The sequence below is a fragment of the Lissotriton helveticus genome, chromosome 9 (genome assembly GCF_964261635.1).
Source record: "Lissotriton helveticus chromosome 9, aLisHel1.1, whole genome shotgun sequence".
In the NCBI taxonomy this organism is placed as follows: domain Eukaryota; kingdom Metazoa; phylum Chordata; class Amphibia; order Caudata; family Salamandridae; genus Lissotriton; species Lissotriton helveticus.
In genome coordinates, this window is record NC_136070.1 from 1,260,159,220 (window position 1) to 1,260,177,274 (window position 18,055).

The window sequence follows — 18,055 nt, forward strand, 5'->3', positions numbered from 1 at the left end:
GTCAAAATTAAAATGGCTCGTATGCTAAATGTGCTCTGCTTTTCTTTATATCTTTAGACTACAGGACTCAAATGCAAGACGGCTGTCCTGGCTGTTCCGCTCCAATGAAGACTTTTCACAAAGCCTCTCCACGCATCAAAGGGAAGAGCCACGCAAGCTCCAATGGTGACGTGGCACCCTGGGTGCGACCCTCCTTGTCTGAGTCCTCTTTCACCACCTTGCTCCACAGCATCCCTTTGCCAGCTTCCTGCACCGACCACCTCAAAATGGTGGCAGGCCTTCGAGATCCACGAGAGGTGCGTCCCAGTGTCATCACTGAGGAAAAGGGCGGCCATTTTGAAATGCCAGAGAACAGCAAAATCTTAAGGGACGCTAAGGCTAGGCGTGGTGGTTCTCAGCGGTATGGTGGCGGGAAGGTCCGCGTGGTAAAGCTGCCGCCTGTCCCGAACGTCACCAACCTCAGCTTCAGCAGGAATTTCACCTTCTCGTTCTTTGAGCTTATGGATCACCAGAGTCGGCAGCGCATGATACAGGCGCTGATGAAACAACTGCATTAAAGTTCTCGCTGCAGCAATTCTGCACCTATACCAAACCTCTATTCACAACGTGGGACTGAAAAAAGATTCTGTGTGCCTCTCCGTCAACTGGAAAGCTGTAAGACTTGAGTCCAGATTTACCAAGGCTTTTTTGGCATTAAAACGATGCAAAGAAGAATAAGTTATTTATTTCCCTAAGCAAAAGGTGTTTTGTGCTGGAATGGTGCCCTTTTCACAATACCAAATCGGTTCAGTCCCTGTTTGATAATGACAGCAGACTGACGCAAACACCCATAGGTTTTGACGCAAAGCATGCTCAGCTTAGCAAGCCAGACTGGGCTTTGCATCAAAAACTAGCAACGAATGAAAGCATGCGTAAATGAGGTTCAACATACTATGCAAAGCTTTTCCCACTTTACATACGTGCCGCACAGTGATGCACGCATGCAAAGTCGGAAAAGGAAGGAGAAATGAAAGCATTTCTCCTTCATTGCGCCTAGTTTAAAAGGGCGCAGTTTTCTCATGTTAAACCCAAACTGCTTTATTTAGTAAATTGTATTTAGCCTGAGAAACCTTAGGTGGTTACATGGGAACGCCCATGCCCACCATTGGCGCTAAATAATGTAAGGCAGCGCCATGCTCTGCTTTGCATTACTTTTTCGTTATTTCCAGCGCTTTACAAGTTTAGTGCTGGAAAGTAAATTGAAAAAAAGATTTTGCGCCGATTTGCGTCATTGTAACGCAAACGTGGTGCAAAATCTTTGTGAATCTCCCCCTTAGTAAGTTTTATGTGAAACCTTTGCCCCATTGCAAAGTTTTTCTGCAGAGCCTAAACTTGTGTGGAATATACCGGACACATGTTTTAAACTGTCCCCTGCACACAGGGTTACTCTTCAGTGCAAACATTTATAACATGTTCCATACTCTACACACCTATGATGCATTAGAAGCAGATGTGTTTGTAAACCCATCAGCTGGTCACAGGCTGTACAAGATTAGGTAGAAAAGTAATATGATAGCTACCCGTCAATATGTAAATTGTAAAACAAACTAGCGCACACATTGTCAATAATGTCATCACTTATGTTATTTGAGATGTCATCAGTGATGTCATACATTATGTCATAGAACATGTCATGTTTGATGTAATATGTGAGGTCATAAGCAGTGCATTGTGGGCGCGGGAGTTGCAGTTAGCTCTGCTAAATATAACTAGTGAATTTCTGTGTTTTATTTATAATTCAAAACGTTAATGTTGTCACTGACATATTCACCTAAGTATAACTTTACTTTAACCTTTGGTTGTTCCAGTGAATATAAAGATATATACATACACTAACTAAACTAATGTTACCTCAAGTGAAAAGGGGGCTAAAGTTGACTAATACTTTGAAAGTGGCTTTACCAGGAACAATAAAAAGATATGAAATTGAAAAGTTAAGTACCTACCTTTTCCTAATCTCCCTAGGTGCAATTTGCATAGTTTTCATCTGCAAAATAATGTGAAATTTGGGGAAAATTATGCGAAATACTTATCCATCAATTAGCACTATATTTTAGCGCATAAGGTGCTCTTTAATCACTTTTTGTTGTGAGGACACATTTTGTGTAAAAAAAACAAAAAAACAGTGTGAACAACTGCTGCTTGCGTTAAACCCATTGGCGTAATTCCTGCGCATGAGCATGGTAAATGTTTGTAAGTGCATGTAATTACACAACGTGATGTCCTTTCGGTAATTTTGCATAAGAAGCTTAATACAAAGTTACTGAAATTACACATATTACGCTGGCAGAATTTACATTTCACACAGGCCTACTTAAATGTGGAAATGAGCTGTGATTAGAGGCGTTATTTCTAAATATGTAAAACTTTGTCTGATTATGCAGTCAGATAGCTGAAGTGACACTGAACATACGTTGAAATAGCAAATTGTTGTATATGCTTATATGTTTTATTAAATGCTGTTTCCTTGGAGAAATTATGATGATGAGGTGTTATCACTGTTTTTAAATTACTTTGTACATGTCAGTGTATGCCAGTTATTTGTGTATTGTATTTTCAGGCTTTTGTGGTTTACACCTTCGTTTAATCCACATGACCTTAGAACAGCTGAAATCCAGAGATGATATATTTTGTATAGTGGTGTTTTTGGTGTACTTGATGTTGTTGAAAATGCATGTTAGGGGGAAGTGATGGAATGTCTTGACTTGCTCTTTAGATTGCAGTGTGTGACACTATTTGGGGTACTGTTTTGCTCAAATTTAGATTCCTTCCATGTGTCATTATTAAACATGCAATGTGTGAAGTTGTACATTGATTACTTTTGGTTAATGTTATTAACAATATATAATGGGGTGGGAGAGTAGTTAACTTTTCACTAGCATGTCTTTTTAGATTTGTGGTATAACCGTCGTCAACAGATCAGTTAGCTTCAAAGCCCTCTGATAGTGGTAGTGTTGCCGTATTATAGTGGGAAGGGTTGCCCTATTATAGTGGGTGTATCTGGGTATCTGACAATGGAATGTGAGGGCATTTGACGGTGGGATGCGGCTGTACGATGGTCGATAAGATGGCGTAAGATACCAGCTGTATGGGTATTTGGAGAAATATACTGGTGGTTTTGTGGGCATATTGTGTTTTTTGTTTTGGCAAGGGGTGGTGCTGTGTTGGAGTATGATGGTGGATGTGTAGGTATAGGCCAGTCCAGGTGCAGGCTCAACCATAGAGCCAGGCCATGAATGACTAGGTTCTTTAGTCTCGTCAGATGACTTCGACGGACAAGGTGAAGTCGAATACCTTTTTGATGTTTTACTCTTCTTTTTGTGGGACGTACTAAAACACTCAGACGACTTTGACGGGGATTGATGGCTCCGCAACTGATCCCGGGACCTTTCTTTCGTCCGGGATTGAGACCGTCGCTGCATCGCACGTCCAGTGGCAAGGAGCTTGAGGGACCATTTCCTCAAGGCCTAGAGGTGCATGGTGTGGAAGTGGATGCAGATCTTCACGTCTTGGTCACACTCAAGACACCAGAGGCACACAAGATGCAGGTCTGTCACCAACATCTGATGGTGACAGCCACCACAGGGCTTGAAACCAGCCTTCCATTGGATATCCTGCTTTACCAGGAGAAAAATCTCAAAAAAATTAGACAAAAAAAAAAATGAAAAAGGAAAGTCAAATAATGTCTGGAGGTAGCTCTCTCTGGATCAATGCTGACTGGTGTGGAAAGAAATGAACTGATGTTAGCGTGCTCAGGTGGAGCTTATATAAACACCGCACGCGTACTTCTGGATGTCAAATGACGCCACCTACCAGCATGCAGGGGTACTGCTCACGGAAAAAGTTCAGGATCCAGTCTGATGCCAGGGGATAATTCTATGGTAAGGAATCTGTGGGTAGAAGTCTCTATAAGATGACAAATTTCCCCAGATCTGAAGTGCACAAATGCAATGTCTTACTACATGTATGTAAACAAAATGGTGCAAACCAGCCATCAGATAATAAAAAACTAAATATATTTAGATATTGTTATTAATATAGGCTTGTGCATCACGTAGATGTTATTTGTATAATTGTGCTACAGAAATGTCATAATTCATTACTACCTTTAAAACAAAGCCAATTTTGGTGAGTATCCAAAAGACAGGGGGTCTCATTTACGAGAAGTGGCGCATCGCTGCGTGAAAGCAGCGACGCGCCACTTCTCAGTGTGCCCTCCTTGCGACACCAATGATGTGTCAAATTTACAATATGACGAATCATGTCGCAAGGAAGGACAGATACGTCAGTATAACTGACGTATCTGTCAGCGCTAAAAGTGGCGCATTGCTGGAGTTGTGTCGGAAGCCTAACGCAACTCCAGCAATGTTCCTTTCACATGGGGCAAGCCCCATGTGAAAGAGCCTGCGTCATCCTTACGCCTGCCATGAGGCAGGCGTAAGGTTTTGATGCATTGGCGTCCTAGAAGTGGCTCAGCAAAATCTCATAGATTTCGCTGCTCCACTCCTACGACCCTATCTTGCGGGGGAACGCCCACCCAGCAAACATTATACCTGGCGCAGGTATAATGTAGCGCAGGAGTTTACGAAGTGACGCATCTACCTAGATATGTCACTTCTTTACGCCACTGGGGCTTCACAAAAAGTGACGCACCGGTGGTGTAAAAGTGACGCAGGGGCTCATAAATGATCCCCAGGATGTGATCTATACTCCTTACCATGTATGGAGTCCATTTCATGACCTATCTGGAACATTTGAACTTTAGTCTAGACAACGTGCTTACATCAAAGCCAAGAGTGTACATTCAAGACTAAGGAAGTGCATTCATACTGTACGTACACTCCACATTCACGAGTCAAACGAGTTGTGAATGGACAATAAAAGAAATCATATACATTCAGAAAAAATACAATATTACATAACTAGATTCTCAGTCTCTGTCATTTAGAGGACAGTTGAGAACTCGCAGTCTACTGGCGCGTCAAACACCCCACCTCCACAGGCTCCCCCCACAGCCACCCCTGCCAAATGTATAGCTCCTCACCATGTAGGTAAGTATCTCTCTGCCGAAACTGCATCCACCAGGACGATGGACGCAATTTTTTTTTTATAATGCTGAATACAGAGTCAACGACATGTTACTGATGGTAGCTTGGCATTTATTTTGTTGGAACCCCTACTCTTCCCTAAAAATGTAGGAGTGTTGCTGAAAATGAAAAAAGAATTTACCATGGCACAAAAACATGTCTCCTTGTGCATCAGGACATTTCAGTCTTTTCCTGCCCGGGAAAGACATGCGCAGAATGTCACTCCCAGGCAGGGGAAAACAAGTCAAGAGGTGAACTAACACGGCTATTGCACTTTCGCCAATGTGGCACGGCAGCCCTGTGGTGGACGGGCCACAGAATCAAGGATTTCTCGACCAGCAATGCTTAATATGGGCTGGTGTTTGCATGTGTGGCCCACCGGCACTCATTGTTGGGGACTTAAAACTTTGATCCACAGCAAGAGAGAGAAAAAAGCCACAAGAAAAGGGAAAAGAAGAAAGTGGATCAACAAAGGGAGAAAGCAGGGATGAAAAAGAACCTGAAAAAGTGAGTGAAAGAAGCAGTGTGTGTTTGGTAGTGGGTGAAAGAGGCATGAGGTGGAATCAAGAGTACGCTGCTTTCGTTTTCGGCACCTCGATCTTTTGATGGCTGTGGAACCTCTGAACAGAACTGTGAGCACCCGCACTTGCCGAGGTAATGAAATACAGTCTTAAAAGACGATAGTCTCAAGGGACCCTTGTGCAAGGGCTCAAAGGGAGAACCCATCAAGTAGGTTAAGACAAGATTTAAGTCCCATTGAGGCACAATAAAAGGAGTGGGCGGAAACTTGTTAGTAAGGCCCTTAATGAACCTTAATACAATGGGCAACTTAAACAAAGACGGCTGATCCAGCAAGCAAAGGAACGCCAACAAAGCCGATAAATAGCCCTTCACAGTAGCCACAGCAAAGCCCTGCTGGGCTAGAGAGAGAGCAAACTGAACGATGTTGGATAAGCGATCCCTCAAAGGATCAATAGAATTCTCCCCACACCAAACTACAAATTTGGACCACATATAGGAATAAATAGACTTGGTGGACTGAGGTCTGGCGGACAAAATAACGTCCACCACATCCGGCGGGAGAGAGAAAGAAATCGGGTTTCCCCGTTCAATCTCCAGGCATGAAGGTGTAAGCTCTGGAGGTGGGGGTGTAGAACCTGCCCCTGCGACTGCAAGAGGAGGTCTGCCCTGAGAGGGAGACGGAGCGGAGGGCACGAGGAGAGGAGGAGAAGATCTGTGTACCATACCCTTCTTGGCCAATCCGGGGCAATCAATATGACTTGGGCCCGGTCTTGGCGAATCTTTCTCAGAACCCGAGGAATCAAGGGAATGGGAGGAAACACGTAAAGGAGTTGTGAGTCCCAACTCACCTGAAATGCATCCCCCAAAGCTCCCTGCATCAGATACTGGAGACTGCAGAATGACGGGTAGTGAGCGTTCTCGTGAGTGGCAAACAGGTCCACCCGAGGAGTTCCTCACGTCCGAAAGACGTGACGAACCACCTCCGGATGAAGCCTCCACTCGTGGTCGGCAGACAACTGCCGACTGAGACTGTCTGCACGCACGTTCAGAACTCCGGCCAGATGATTTGACATCAGACAAATCTGATGGTCCTGAACCCAGGACCAGAGACGCAGAGCCTCTCTGCAGAGACAATGCAACCCCACTCCTCCCTCCTTGTTGACATACCACATTGCGGTAGTGTTGTCCGTCAGGACTTGAACCGACTGACCGCAAAGGGAAGGGAGGAAGGCCTTGAGCGCCAAACGTATCGCCCGCAACTCTAGAAGGTTGATGTGAAGCAACCTTTCCTCTGGAGACCAAAGACCCTTGATCTCCAGATCCCCAGATGAGCACCCCACCCTAGGGTAGAGGCATTCGTTAACATTGTGGCAACTGTTGGAGGAAGATGAAAGGGCTTTCCTTGAGACAGATTGCCCTCCACACTCCACCAAGACAGATCCGCTGCAGCTTCTCTGGAGATCCTCACAGACTCTCTGAGATCTCCATTGTGCCGATACCACTGCCTGCGGAGGCACTAATGGAGTGCCCTCATGTGCCAGCGTGCATGGTTGACCAACAGAATGCAGGAAGCAAACAGACCGAGCAGGCGAAGGACCTTCAGGACTGGAACGACCGCTCCATTGTAAAAGAAGGGAATCATTTCCTGAATGTCGAGAATCCTTTGAGGAGGTGGGAATGCTCGACACACAGTAGTGTCCAGTACCGCCCCTATGAACAGGTTGCGCTGAGAGGGCACCAGGTGAGACTTGGGCACGTTTATCGAGAAACCCAATTTGTACAACAGCTGAGTTGTAACCTGCAGATGATGAAGCACCTTCTCTGGCGACTCTGCTTTCAGTAGCCAGTCGTCCAGGTAGGGGAAAACTGGAATCCCTGACCTCCTGAGAAGGGCTGCCACCACTGCCATCACCTTGGTGAAGACTCGAGGTGCAGTAGTAAGTCCAAACGGGAGAACCGCAAACTGACAATGCTGCGATCCTACCGTAAAATGGAGATACCTCCTGTGCGACTTCAGGATCAGGATATGAAAATACGCGTCCTGCAAGTCGATCGACACCATCCAATCTTTCCGTTGCAGCACCTGAAGAACCTGCGCCAGGGGGAGCATCTTGAACTTCTCCTGCTTGAGAAAAAGATTCAAGATCCTGATATCCAGGATTGGACGTAACCTGCCACCCTTCTTGGGAATCAGAAAATACCGCGTGTAGCATCCCTGCCCCCTTTCCTGCTCCGGAACCACCTCTATTGCACCTTTTTTTAGTAATGCAAGGACTTCCTCCTGCAGAAGAAGGTGGTCCTCCGAACAAGTCCCTTGGCAAGGAGGGTAATTTGGAGGAAATTCCCGAAAGGGAAGAGCATACCCATTTTCCACAAGATTCAGAACCCAAAGGTCCGTATTGACCGATTCCCAATCTTGTAGAAAATGGGTAAGCCGACCCCCCACAGGACCAACATGATCCAGAATGGTGGATCTAGGGCTGCTTTGCTGTGGCAAGAGGGGGGGAGGTAGAGGAGGAGGAGGGCTGATGACCTCGTGGACGACCTCTGTTCTTACCCCTGTAGGTCGTATACAGGGTATTTTGCTGCTGCTGTTGCTGCTGCTGAGGCTGCCTGTAGGTCCGAAAGGACGACCTTCCAAAACCTCTGTACCTTCTGTAAGAGGAACCTCTAGACTGTGCCTGTAGGCCCAGAGTCTTGGCTGTAGCCTTGCTGTCCTTGAATCTTCCTACGGCTGCATCCGCCTTTTTACCAAACAGCCCAGAACCATCAAAAGGGAGGTCAAGAAGTGTTGCCTGCACATCCGGAGAGAACTCCGACGACTTGAGCCAGGCACTTCTCCTTGTGGACACTGAAGACCCCATAATCCTGGCAACAGAGTCCGCAGTATTCAAGCCACTCTGAATGACCTGGCATGCAGCAGCTTGAGTATCCAATAAAGCCTTATTAAAATTCTGTCTGTCCTCAGACAATTTAGGAGCAAGCTGTTTTGCCGAGTCCATAGGAGAGTGGATGCAACGGCCCAAAAGACAGGTGGCATTTGTGGACTTCAAGGCCATACTTGCTGAGGAGAATACCTTTTTGGCTGACTGGTCAAGCTTTTTCGAGTCTCTATCACCAGGAACTTGAGGAAAGGCCCCAGAAGATTTCTTCAAACAGGCAACCTGAACCACCAGGCTATCAGGAGAAGGTTGAGATGTCAGGAAGTCCGGATCTCCTGGAGCCGTCCTGTACCTCCTTGCAACAGATCTTGATACTGATGGAGCCGAAAAGGGCTTACGCCATACCTCCATAACTGGCTTAGTGATGGCATCATTGAAAGGCAGCAAAGGCTCTATGACAGTGGAGGGGGAATGAAGAACCTCCGTCAAAATATTAGATTTGAATTCAGCTGTTGGAAGCTGCAGGTCTAAAAGCTCCGCTGCCTTCCTTATCACTGTGTTGTAAGGAGCCACATCCTTAGAAGGAGCCTCTGAAGGAAGAGAAACCTCCCATTCTGGTGACATATCAAGGCCACTTGCCACCCTCAGATCTTCAAATAAGTCCTCTGACTCTTGAAGTTCACCTTCCTCCATTTCTTCCTCTCAATAACGCTGCTCCTCCAAAATCCTCTGAGCATCCCGCCTGGATCTTATCCTCGGAACCGGCATTGGTGGAGCCAGACACGACTCAGACGAATCCGGAGCCGGCGTCGAACACGGACCCGGAGGCACAGCCTGAGTCGAACGAGGCTGAGCTAACGGCGCCGGAGTTGAAGGGAACGGCGTTGACGTCCTCGGTGCCGGGAAATGCCAGGACGGCGCCGCTGGAAGGAATGGCATAAAGGGAGCCTGCGCATAGGCCTGAGGAACCCCCAGATTAAAAGCCATAGGACCCATGGAACCCAAAGGCGCTCCTGAGGGGTACATAGCTCTTTCAAAGACTCCATACATTGCATTTAAGTAATGTCATGGATCTTGACTCGGGCCAGGGAAAGGTGGGTAAGCACCCGGTATAGAATCTGGCTGAGGCATTACCGGACTCAGACCAATCAGCGCCGACAGTGGAGCCAATGGAGTCGACGACTCATCTGGTACTGGAGCCTCTTCCACCGGAGCCGGAGAATGAGCCGGCATCGGAGATGGAGCCGGAGTTGGAGAATACGTCGGTGAAGCTGCAGGAGAAGCCGATCAAACAGGAGAACCCTGATTCGAGGGAGAAGGAGACACACAGTCCTTACGATGTCGAGGAACTGGAGAGGTCAACTTCGGAGCAGTGTCCTTATTTGAACTGTGTCGAGAGCAATGCCTCTTCTTCTTCCTATGCTTTTTTGATTTTGAAGCATGACCCGACGACGACTTTGAGGCTCGACCTCAACCTGGATCGTGACCTTCTTCGACCTCTCTTCTCCTTCCTCATCTTCGCCATGAACAGCTTGGCCTCTCTTTCCTTTATAGCCTTCGGGTTCATGTTCCGACAGCAAGTGCAACCCTTGACGTCGTGCTCCGACGACAGGCACCGTAATGGACATATGTCCTCCACACTCCCTACAGGGCTTGAACCCCGACTTCCTTGACTACATCTTCGAGAAAGAAACAAGAGAAGACCAGAAATACAATCCAGAAAAACAATGTAACAAGAAAACCACGGAGTCCCCAAAAAAGTTAGTGTCGACGGCACGGAAAAAAAGGAACTGTCGTCATCACGCCGACGAGGCTCTCTTATGGCTCCGGTGACGTCAGCAGAGTCGCGAGCGGAGCCATGCTTCTGTGACGTTGTCCTCGTCCACGTGGAGAGCCACGAAAAATTTCCGAATGCTGCTAGCGCAGGGGATATTCACAAGGTGAGGAATCCACTGGCAGATGTATCCATCAGAAATGCTTTTTTTAAACACCTCAACTGGTGAGTTTCAGTACTTCTGAGCCCTTTCACCTTAATGATGAGCAAGGCACAATTTTCTCATCAGGGTACACCTAACATCCAAGAGACAAAATAAAGCAGGAAAATATTATTAAATTCTCAAAAGGTCATGTAACCATAGGCAAAGCCGTTTTTAGCAGAAATAAAAAGTAAACCTGAACACTTGTCATTGTCATTAATTTTTACTTTTTTTTTTCATAGTATGTCTGAGAATTTAAGAGTGGTCCCCAAACACTCTTGATATTTTTGGCATTATCCAGTTGGTCGTGTATCTCTTATGAGGAAAGCCAATAATAATTGTTGTACTGTGACAGGCTAACTCTGCACTAAAACAATCAGCCAAAGATACCCTACGATAAACCATGTTAACTTAAAACCAACTGCAGCACTGTTGAAAGATAAGAGGGGAGCTGGTTCTAGCTATGGTGAGATCTCCTTGCTCTAGGTATGGTGAGGTCTCCTGGTGGTATTCTGACCAGCAGAATTATGGTTTAGGGATGGATTTTGACACTGATGAGTACTGCAGTTTTTAGGGCACAGTCTTCCTGGCTAGTATTTGGTCAGAATTCGGAAGGTTCTAGGTCACAGTCGCTTGGATGGTAACAAGGTTCATGCATAGTTTTCAGTGACCTGATCTCTTCATAGTCTTCTCGTCCCCTTGAGAGTCTCGGTAGATTGTTCCGGTCCCACAACCAAAGTCGATGCCCCTAGAGATCAATGTTCAAACAGCGCCAGGATCACTGGATCCTGTGGTCCGACGCATTCTGCCTCAAGGCGGCCCATTGGTATCTTTCCGTCTCAGGGTTCTCAGGTGCTGAGCAGTGCTCAGAGCTGGTCGAGTGGTGGAATGTGGAGTGTGGCTAGTGCACGGTGTAGAACATCTTGTACTCCTCTCATCAGCTGCAGTCGAGCAAACATCTGACTGAACAGGTGTGACAACGGCTCCTGCAATAAGACAAATGCATACTTTAACTTTGCCAAGTAAACATTTATATAGGCTGGTTTTCACTAATCAGTAATGCCACCCCACAAATTATCCAATTATCAGTGTCAGGAACCACTCCTAAAACATTTGCTATCAAGAGACAGAGCCTCCAGCAGTAGACAAGTGTGAAGGAAAAGGTATTGAGTTTCTTGTTATTTAATTATTTAAACCTTGCAGACAGATGAAAGTGGCGACGTAGATTCAAAATCAGTTAAACATGGATGTGGTTGTTAGCACTTTCCAAAAGTGATTGAGAATTAAGAGACTGATTCTTCCATGAGAACAGGTTCCATAGCCTTGGATCCTGAATGGAGAATCTCCGGTCTCCACAATCTTTTTATATACTTTTCGGGACTTCTGAAATCACTTGCGTGTCAGCCCCTCAACCTCTGTAACTTATAATATTTTTAGACCCATGTTCTGATCAGAAATTCAAAAGGTTTATATCCAGTATATCTGCACCTTTTACGATGTCCTTGAACTGTGACATAACTTTTTCAATAAACTTGGACAGCCAATGACCGCGGAGAATCGTGGGACCGAAGTTACCCAGCATAGCTGGATATTGATTGCCCATTTTAATTAATGGAGTTTGAAACACTTGCCTCTGCTCCAGCAATGAGAAATACACTCATCAGTTTGGTACAAACGCAGGAACAAATGCTACAAAGGTCTTAGTCAGCAGAGCTGTGACAGCACTTTCCAGGGAACAGTGGTTTGACCCTCCATTTCTTCAACTTGCATGGCAGAGTTCAGTATGAAAGGTTTTCAAACTACCAGCTCCAGCACGACCCATGAGCTGGATGTATGAAAGTGCAAAGTACATAATAAGGGTGAAATGAAACAACAAGCATCCAAGATAGTATGTATAATCTAAAGTGTTATCTGGTCTTGCATAGTGAACCCCTTTTTGGGTGGTCACCCCCAGTTTTTCATTTTTTGGGACTCGCTTCCTGGTAACCTTAAACTCTAACACTGGGGCTCAGCTATCCAGTACCCAGTGTCCCCCTGACACCTAAAGTATGTAGAAGGGCATAGTATATGGTGCAGAAAAACACCCATGGCATGGGAAGTTATATGTCACTTGTGGACAGCAGCACCTACTGTGCCATCCACTACAGTGGCAAAGACAGCATGCCTCCAAGCCTACCCGGACAGCAGCGTCTTGAACCCTGCTACGCAGACCTGACAAAATTACCCTCCTGAAAGGCAACAAAACCTGATTTAAAATATTAAACAAGTAGAACCTAAGTTCACCTTGCTCCCCACATGGTAGGGTGCATAATATGTAATATTAGGAATGGTGCTGTAGTAAAACGCTACACAACTGAAAGTTAACTAAGCTCCTTTGTTATGCGAACAAGCTATCCGAGTCTTCCAAGAAACTGATTTCTCCAACTGTAATAGCTCACCTTCTAACTTCAACATTCCACGTTCTACTGATGTCATTAATACCTCTACACATGTTTCCCCCCATGACAAGAGCCCAAAACAAAATTGTCACCTGTCAGGCTGCAGCTGGAACATAGCAAATTTCAAAGTATAGATTATACGCGTTAATCTATAACTATGGCTCCCGGTTTTATGGTTTTTTATTTTTTTTTACATTTCTGTCTGTATTAATTTTTGTCAACTCTATCTGTATTTATTATGGGTTTTGTGAAAAAAATAAAGCTGAAACTGGTATAGTGCCACATTTATTTAACCAATAAATATGCAGACATGCTTCAATGCCTGCAAGGTTTCACTGATATGAACACCCCCAGAAGATAAATCAATGCACTTATATGAAAATATGCACATTTCAGTATCAGCCTTGTGCATATTTACTGCTGTTTATGCCTTTTTACTAAATTCCTTTCTTTTTTTAAAACCCTTACCTATCAATCCACACAGTCATTGGCCTGGCAGTCATTGCAAAGTGTATTTAGTATCACTCAAAAAAACACACAATTTCCGTTTCTATCCACATTTAAAAATAAATACAGACAAGAAAATAACTGGTTTTCTGTCTGTATTTAGCTGTAGAAATCAGTAACAACAGAAAACAGGGTGCCTTATCTATAACTTTGTACTAGCTACAGACTCAATTCAGAGAATTATTGTTATATTTAACAAAAATCCATGCTAATCGGTAAGTTAGATTTTCATTTTCTATACGGGAAATGTTAGTTTTATAAAGTGACTTTCATGTACCTGAAGCTGCTGGAGGCTAATTTCCACTAGCTCTTCAGGAACTGCGCATACGGTGCTTGACCTGAATTAGGTGTGAAACCTCTATCCCAGAGAAGAGACAATGGCCTGGGAATGGGAGGTGTTTTCTTCCCCAAGCAGGAAGACCCCTTGAGGTGGTCCCAGCAACTTAATTTACTTCAAAGGGGCCTTCCCTGTCACATGTGGAATGGTTCCAGCTTTTAACCCCCTAGTCAGGCAGGCACCAAAGCCGGTGGGATGAAAGCTACCACCAGAACCAGTTTTGAGTGACCACAGAGGTGGGGATGCTCATTATGCGCATATACAAAGCCAGCCTCCTACAGGCGGTATTTGTACAGGCGGTATTTGTAAGTGGGTGAGAGATGCGTGTTCACTCTGTCTTGGATACGGGATAAGGATATCTGAGAAGTGGCATCTGATTGAACACAACTTACCCCGAGAATGTGGACCCGGTTATAGTAGGAGCTAAAATCCATGCTAAGGTTCACCAGGAATTTGCAGACCTGAAAGACAAGAGGGACATTATTCCAGATACAAGCAGGCTCAGCATATGGATCTACAGACATAGTTTTAGGGAGGAGTCTGAATCGTAGATGGACCAGAAGATAACGCATTTAGTCCCCGCTAGAAGGAATCCAATGCAGCTTATCGGCAATCACCTTTGACAATGATAGTGATCCGCCAAATACACTGCTTTATATCAATGCTTAGATTTTTAGGGTTTTTCCAAGCTCCCCAAATGTCGGCAAGCTCGAAAAGTGAGGTACAGACACAGAATGTGTGAAAGGGGGACAATAAGGTCCAGGAATCCCGAGACTGGATATGAATCCCAAATCTGTTTTTACTTGGAGGAAAGTTGGCTTAAGGCTCTGGACCTCTCCAGCCTCTAGAGAATAAAGTGAGCAAGGGTTGTAAGCGGATTTACCCGGGGACCTCCGAACTGGCACTCGCTGCGTTCTTGAATTTCTGACAGGACTACGGATGATTTATGCTACATCATGTGACTTTGTTTGTATGCAATGTTATGCTGTCTGACAAAAAGAAAAGATTACAAAATAGCCTTGAGAAAGCCCTGGCTCTACTCGTCATACAGGGCGAAACACGTGTCGGCTGTTCTGTCCTTTGCTGTATGAATCAACTGAACAATGAAAAATACGCGCAAAAGGATAAACGTTTGAGAAAATACAAATAAAAAACAATTTGTTTATATACACAAGTTGGTGCTGTTGTATTTAAGGAAAATCTACCCATTGATGGGGATGAATACAAAGATTGGGAAAGGAGGAATACACGCTTACAACCCTTGCTCACAGAGACAGAATGTGCTGTGGTCAGGATTACAACACAAGTGAGGAAATCTTGGAACAGAAAGCCACCAGCTTAGCCAGTAAATCACATCAACCTGGTGGCACGTGCAGAAAATTCTTTTTGTAAGACATTATACTGGATTGACAAATATAGAATTATCTTAAGAATGCATGACCTGATATAAAGCATGAGGGAGCAGCCAAAAGTCAGCTGTACAAAAACCATTAACCCATTTCATGAGGGTATACTGGAATAATGAAGAGGGGGGGAGGCGACATATTGCAAAGGAGTGTTCTCACCGCTTCTGTGTGCGCTGTGATCCGGATTCCTTTAGTAGCAAACTGCAGCTGTGCAGACTGGTCGAGCAGTTCTGGGAATGGAAGGATATAGTTGAACAGCAGCAGCCATTCACCCTGTTCAAGAAAATTCAAGATATTAGGCAGGAACAAACATTCTGGATATTTAAAGAAGACTTCTGAACTCGTTCACGAAAACCATAATCCTTTCCTTCATCACAGTCATTTATTTATCACAATCTTCCCTCTTGATTGTACACATTGGCCATCACAGCGCACCATGCAACAAGCCTCTGAAAAGTTGCACAACACTGGGCAGACCTTTCTATCGCTTTCAAGTAGAATTATATTTTCTTTTTTTTTCTAGTTCCTTCTTACAAAACAGATTACAAGGAAATAACAGGGTACCGAAACTATGATTTACAAAAAAAAAAAAACTTTGGGAAGGCCCTACAGTGCAGTGAATGCTTTGGTTTCTGGATGCTGAGTAAATCAAACATTCATCACCAGTCAAGAAATCAGGGTTAAATCCATCGTTCTTTTGCTCACTAAGCCACCCCAGTTTGGCCCAAGCAATATACAAATCAGTTTTAACCCTGCTTCTCATGGGAACAGTCCAGCCGAACTGCCAAGTTGGGTCCTCACTGGACTGGAAACAAGCATCCTCAGTCGTTTTTGGGGTTTTACCCCTCATCAGCCTGGCTAGCTTGAATCCAGTGGCACAGTGAGCACAAGACCCACGTCTGGGCATACCCTGCCAACTTAGGTCGACAAAAGCAAAAAGAACAAGTAATGGATGGAATGCTGAACAAATCAACATTCCCCCCTAGTCACAGATCTGGGTTTCATCCATCGTTATTTTTGTTCACCATGCCACCCCAGTTTGGACCCAGCCATATGCAAATCAGTCTTGACCCTGCTCCTCATGGGAACAGTCCTCACTGGACAAGAAAGAAGCATCCTGGGACCGGTTTCTGGGTTTTACCCCTCATCAGCCTGGCTGGCTTGAAGGTTGAGGTTTCTTTTTAAGCACAATAGAGATGAAGGCTTGCGTAATCCCACAGCAACGCATCTGTGCATAGCTCCTCAACATAATAGCGGCATCTGGAGGAACACATGGTGGGCGAGGAGTAACAGAGACAACGAGAAGCAGAATACAACCATCAGAAGGTGGAGAGACACTGACAGGACTTGGCCAATAGGGAGGTACAAGGGAATGAACATACTGGAATATACTAAAAACTATCATGATTGACAGGCAAGTGAGCTGCTGCAGAAGCATGGATGTGCAAGAAGGTAAGATGAAAGAAACAAATAAGGAAAGACCCAGGGAGTGGGAAAGAGGAGATTGGAAGTGAAGAACAACACACAGAGGACCAGTAAGCACCACACATCTGAACAAGGAGCTTCAGAAATGAAAAGGGAAGTACAGCATGAAACCTGGAGATAACATGTAAGCATCACAAAAGAGACTGGATTAAAAGTAGGAGGAACAGGAAAATAAAACAAACAGTGAAAGGCCAGGCAAGAACAAAGACTCCTCATAGCAGCAAATATCACAGATGGAAGGGAAGAAATGGAAGAGGCTGGAAAGAGGAGGACGCTAGTCTCCAATAGGGCTACAACAAGGCACAGGTAAAGGATCCAAGATTCGATCGCAGAGGCAGTGGGAAGGTGTTCCGCTTTCCACTAGCCTACAGAACAGCAGTTAAGCAAAGCAGGTATTAAGTGGACCTGAGGCATTTAGAGATGGGGATTACGACTGCTCAAATTCCGTAAGATTGTTGCCCGGACCCCGGGATGGCCATCTCCAATGGCTGAGCATGGTGAGGATTACTGGATATTGAAGACTTGTCTAACTAAGACCTGTTCTGGGTGTTTCCTAAACATCGGGAGGAGGGTTATGCTTGTAGGGCTGACTGTACAAGAGATTAACCCCCAGATTCACCATTGTACCGTTTTGCGAGTCCCTAATAGCGATTATTAAGGAATCGCTATTAAGGACTTGCAAAACGGGATTCATGTAGAAATCGCAATTTTATTTGCGATTTCTACAACTTCCTTATTTGCGATTAGCACATTGCTAATTTGCAATTTGCTAATCGCAAATAAGGATGCGATTTCAAGGATGCCAGGGGTGTCCAAAGGACACCCTGTAGCACCCCTGAAATGTCAATGTAGACTGATGTTGCGCACACACATGTCCAAAGGACATGTGTGTGTGTAACATACAACTTGGAAAAATGCACTAAAGTGCATTTTTCTAAGTTTTTGCTATTTACCACAGAGTCAGACTTCGCGGTATATAGCGGTAAAAAATAGCGAATTCTCAATTTTTCAAAGGTTCATGAATAGCATTTAAGGAATCTCTAATTGAGATTCCTTAAATGCAATCGCAATGTGAGAAATCGCAATTATTTGCGATTTTTCAAATTGCGAGTTCATGACCCATTGATGAATTCCAAATGCCATTTTTGCGGGCGCAAACGGCCGAATTTTGCGATTACACACCGTTTGCGCTCGCAAAAATGCTTGATGAATCTACCTGAAAGAGCGGACTGCCCACAGGACCTCCATGTTTGAACCACTTGACCCGCGGTTGGCAGATTGTCAGAACAGGAGTCCATGCTGGCAGCAGGGAGCAGCCCCTCTGAGCCCGGCCCAGGAAGCCCTTGCATGCATGCATATTCAAGGTTAGAACATTA

The 18,055-nt window shown here is 45.0% G+C and overlaps 1 protein-coding gene across 2 annotated transcripts in view; it reads right to left on the minus strand.

Annotated features, from left to right (window-relative positions):
* Positions 1-10,638: 10,638 nt before the first annotated feature.
* Positions 10,639-18,055, minus strand: part of DALRD3 (DALR anticodon binding domain containing 3) — a 105,013-nt gene continuing 97,596 nt past the window's right edge. For both annotated transcript variants that reach the window (XM_078661799.1, XM_078661798.1), the window contains 3 exons: positions 15,354-15,467; positions 14,181-14,249; positions 10,639-11,492 (listed from right to left, as the gene is read on the minus strand). In XM_078661799.1, coding sequence (XP_078517925.1) covers positions 11,373-11,492; positions 14,181-14,249; positions 15,354-15,467 — 303 coding nt within the window. In that variant the 3' untranslated portion in view covers positions 10,639-11,372. The remainder of the gene's footprint in view (positions 11,493-14,180; positions 14,250-15,353; positions 15,468-18,055) is intronic.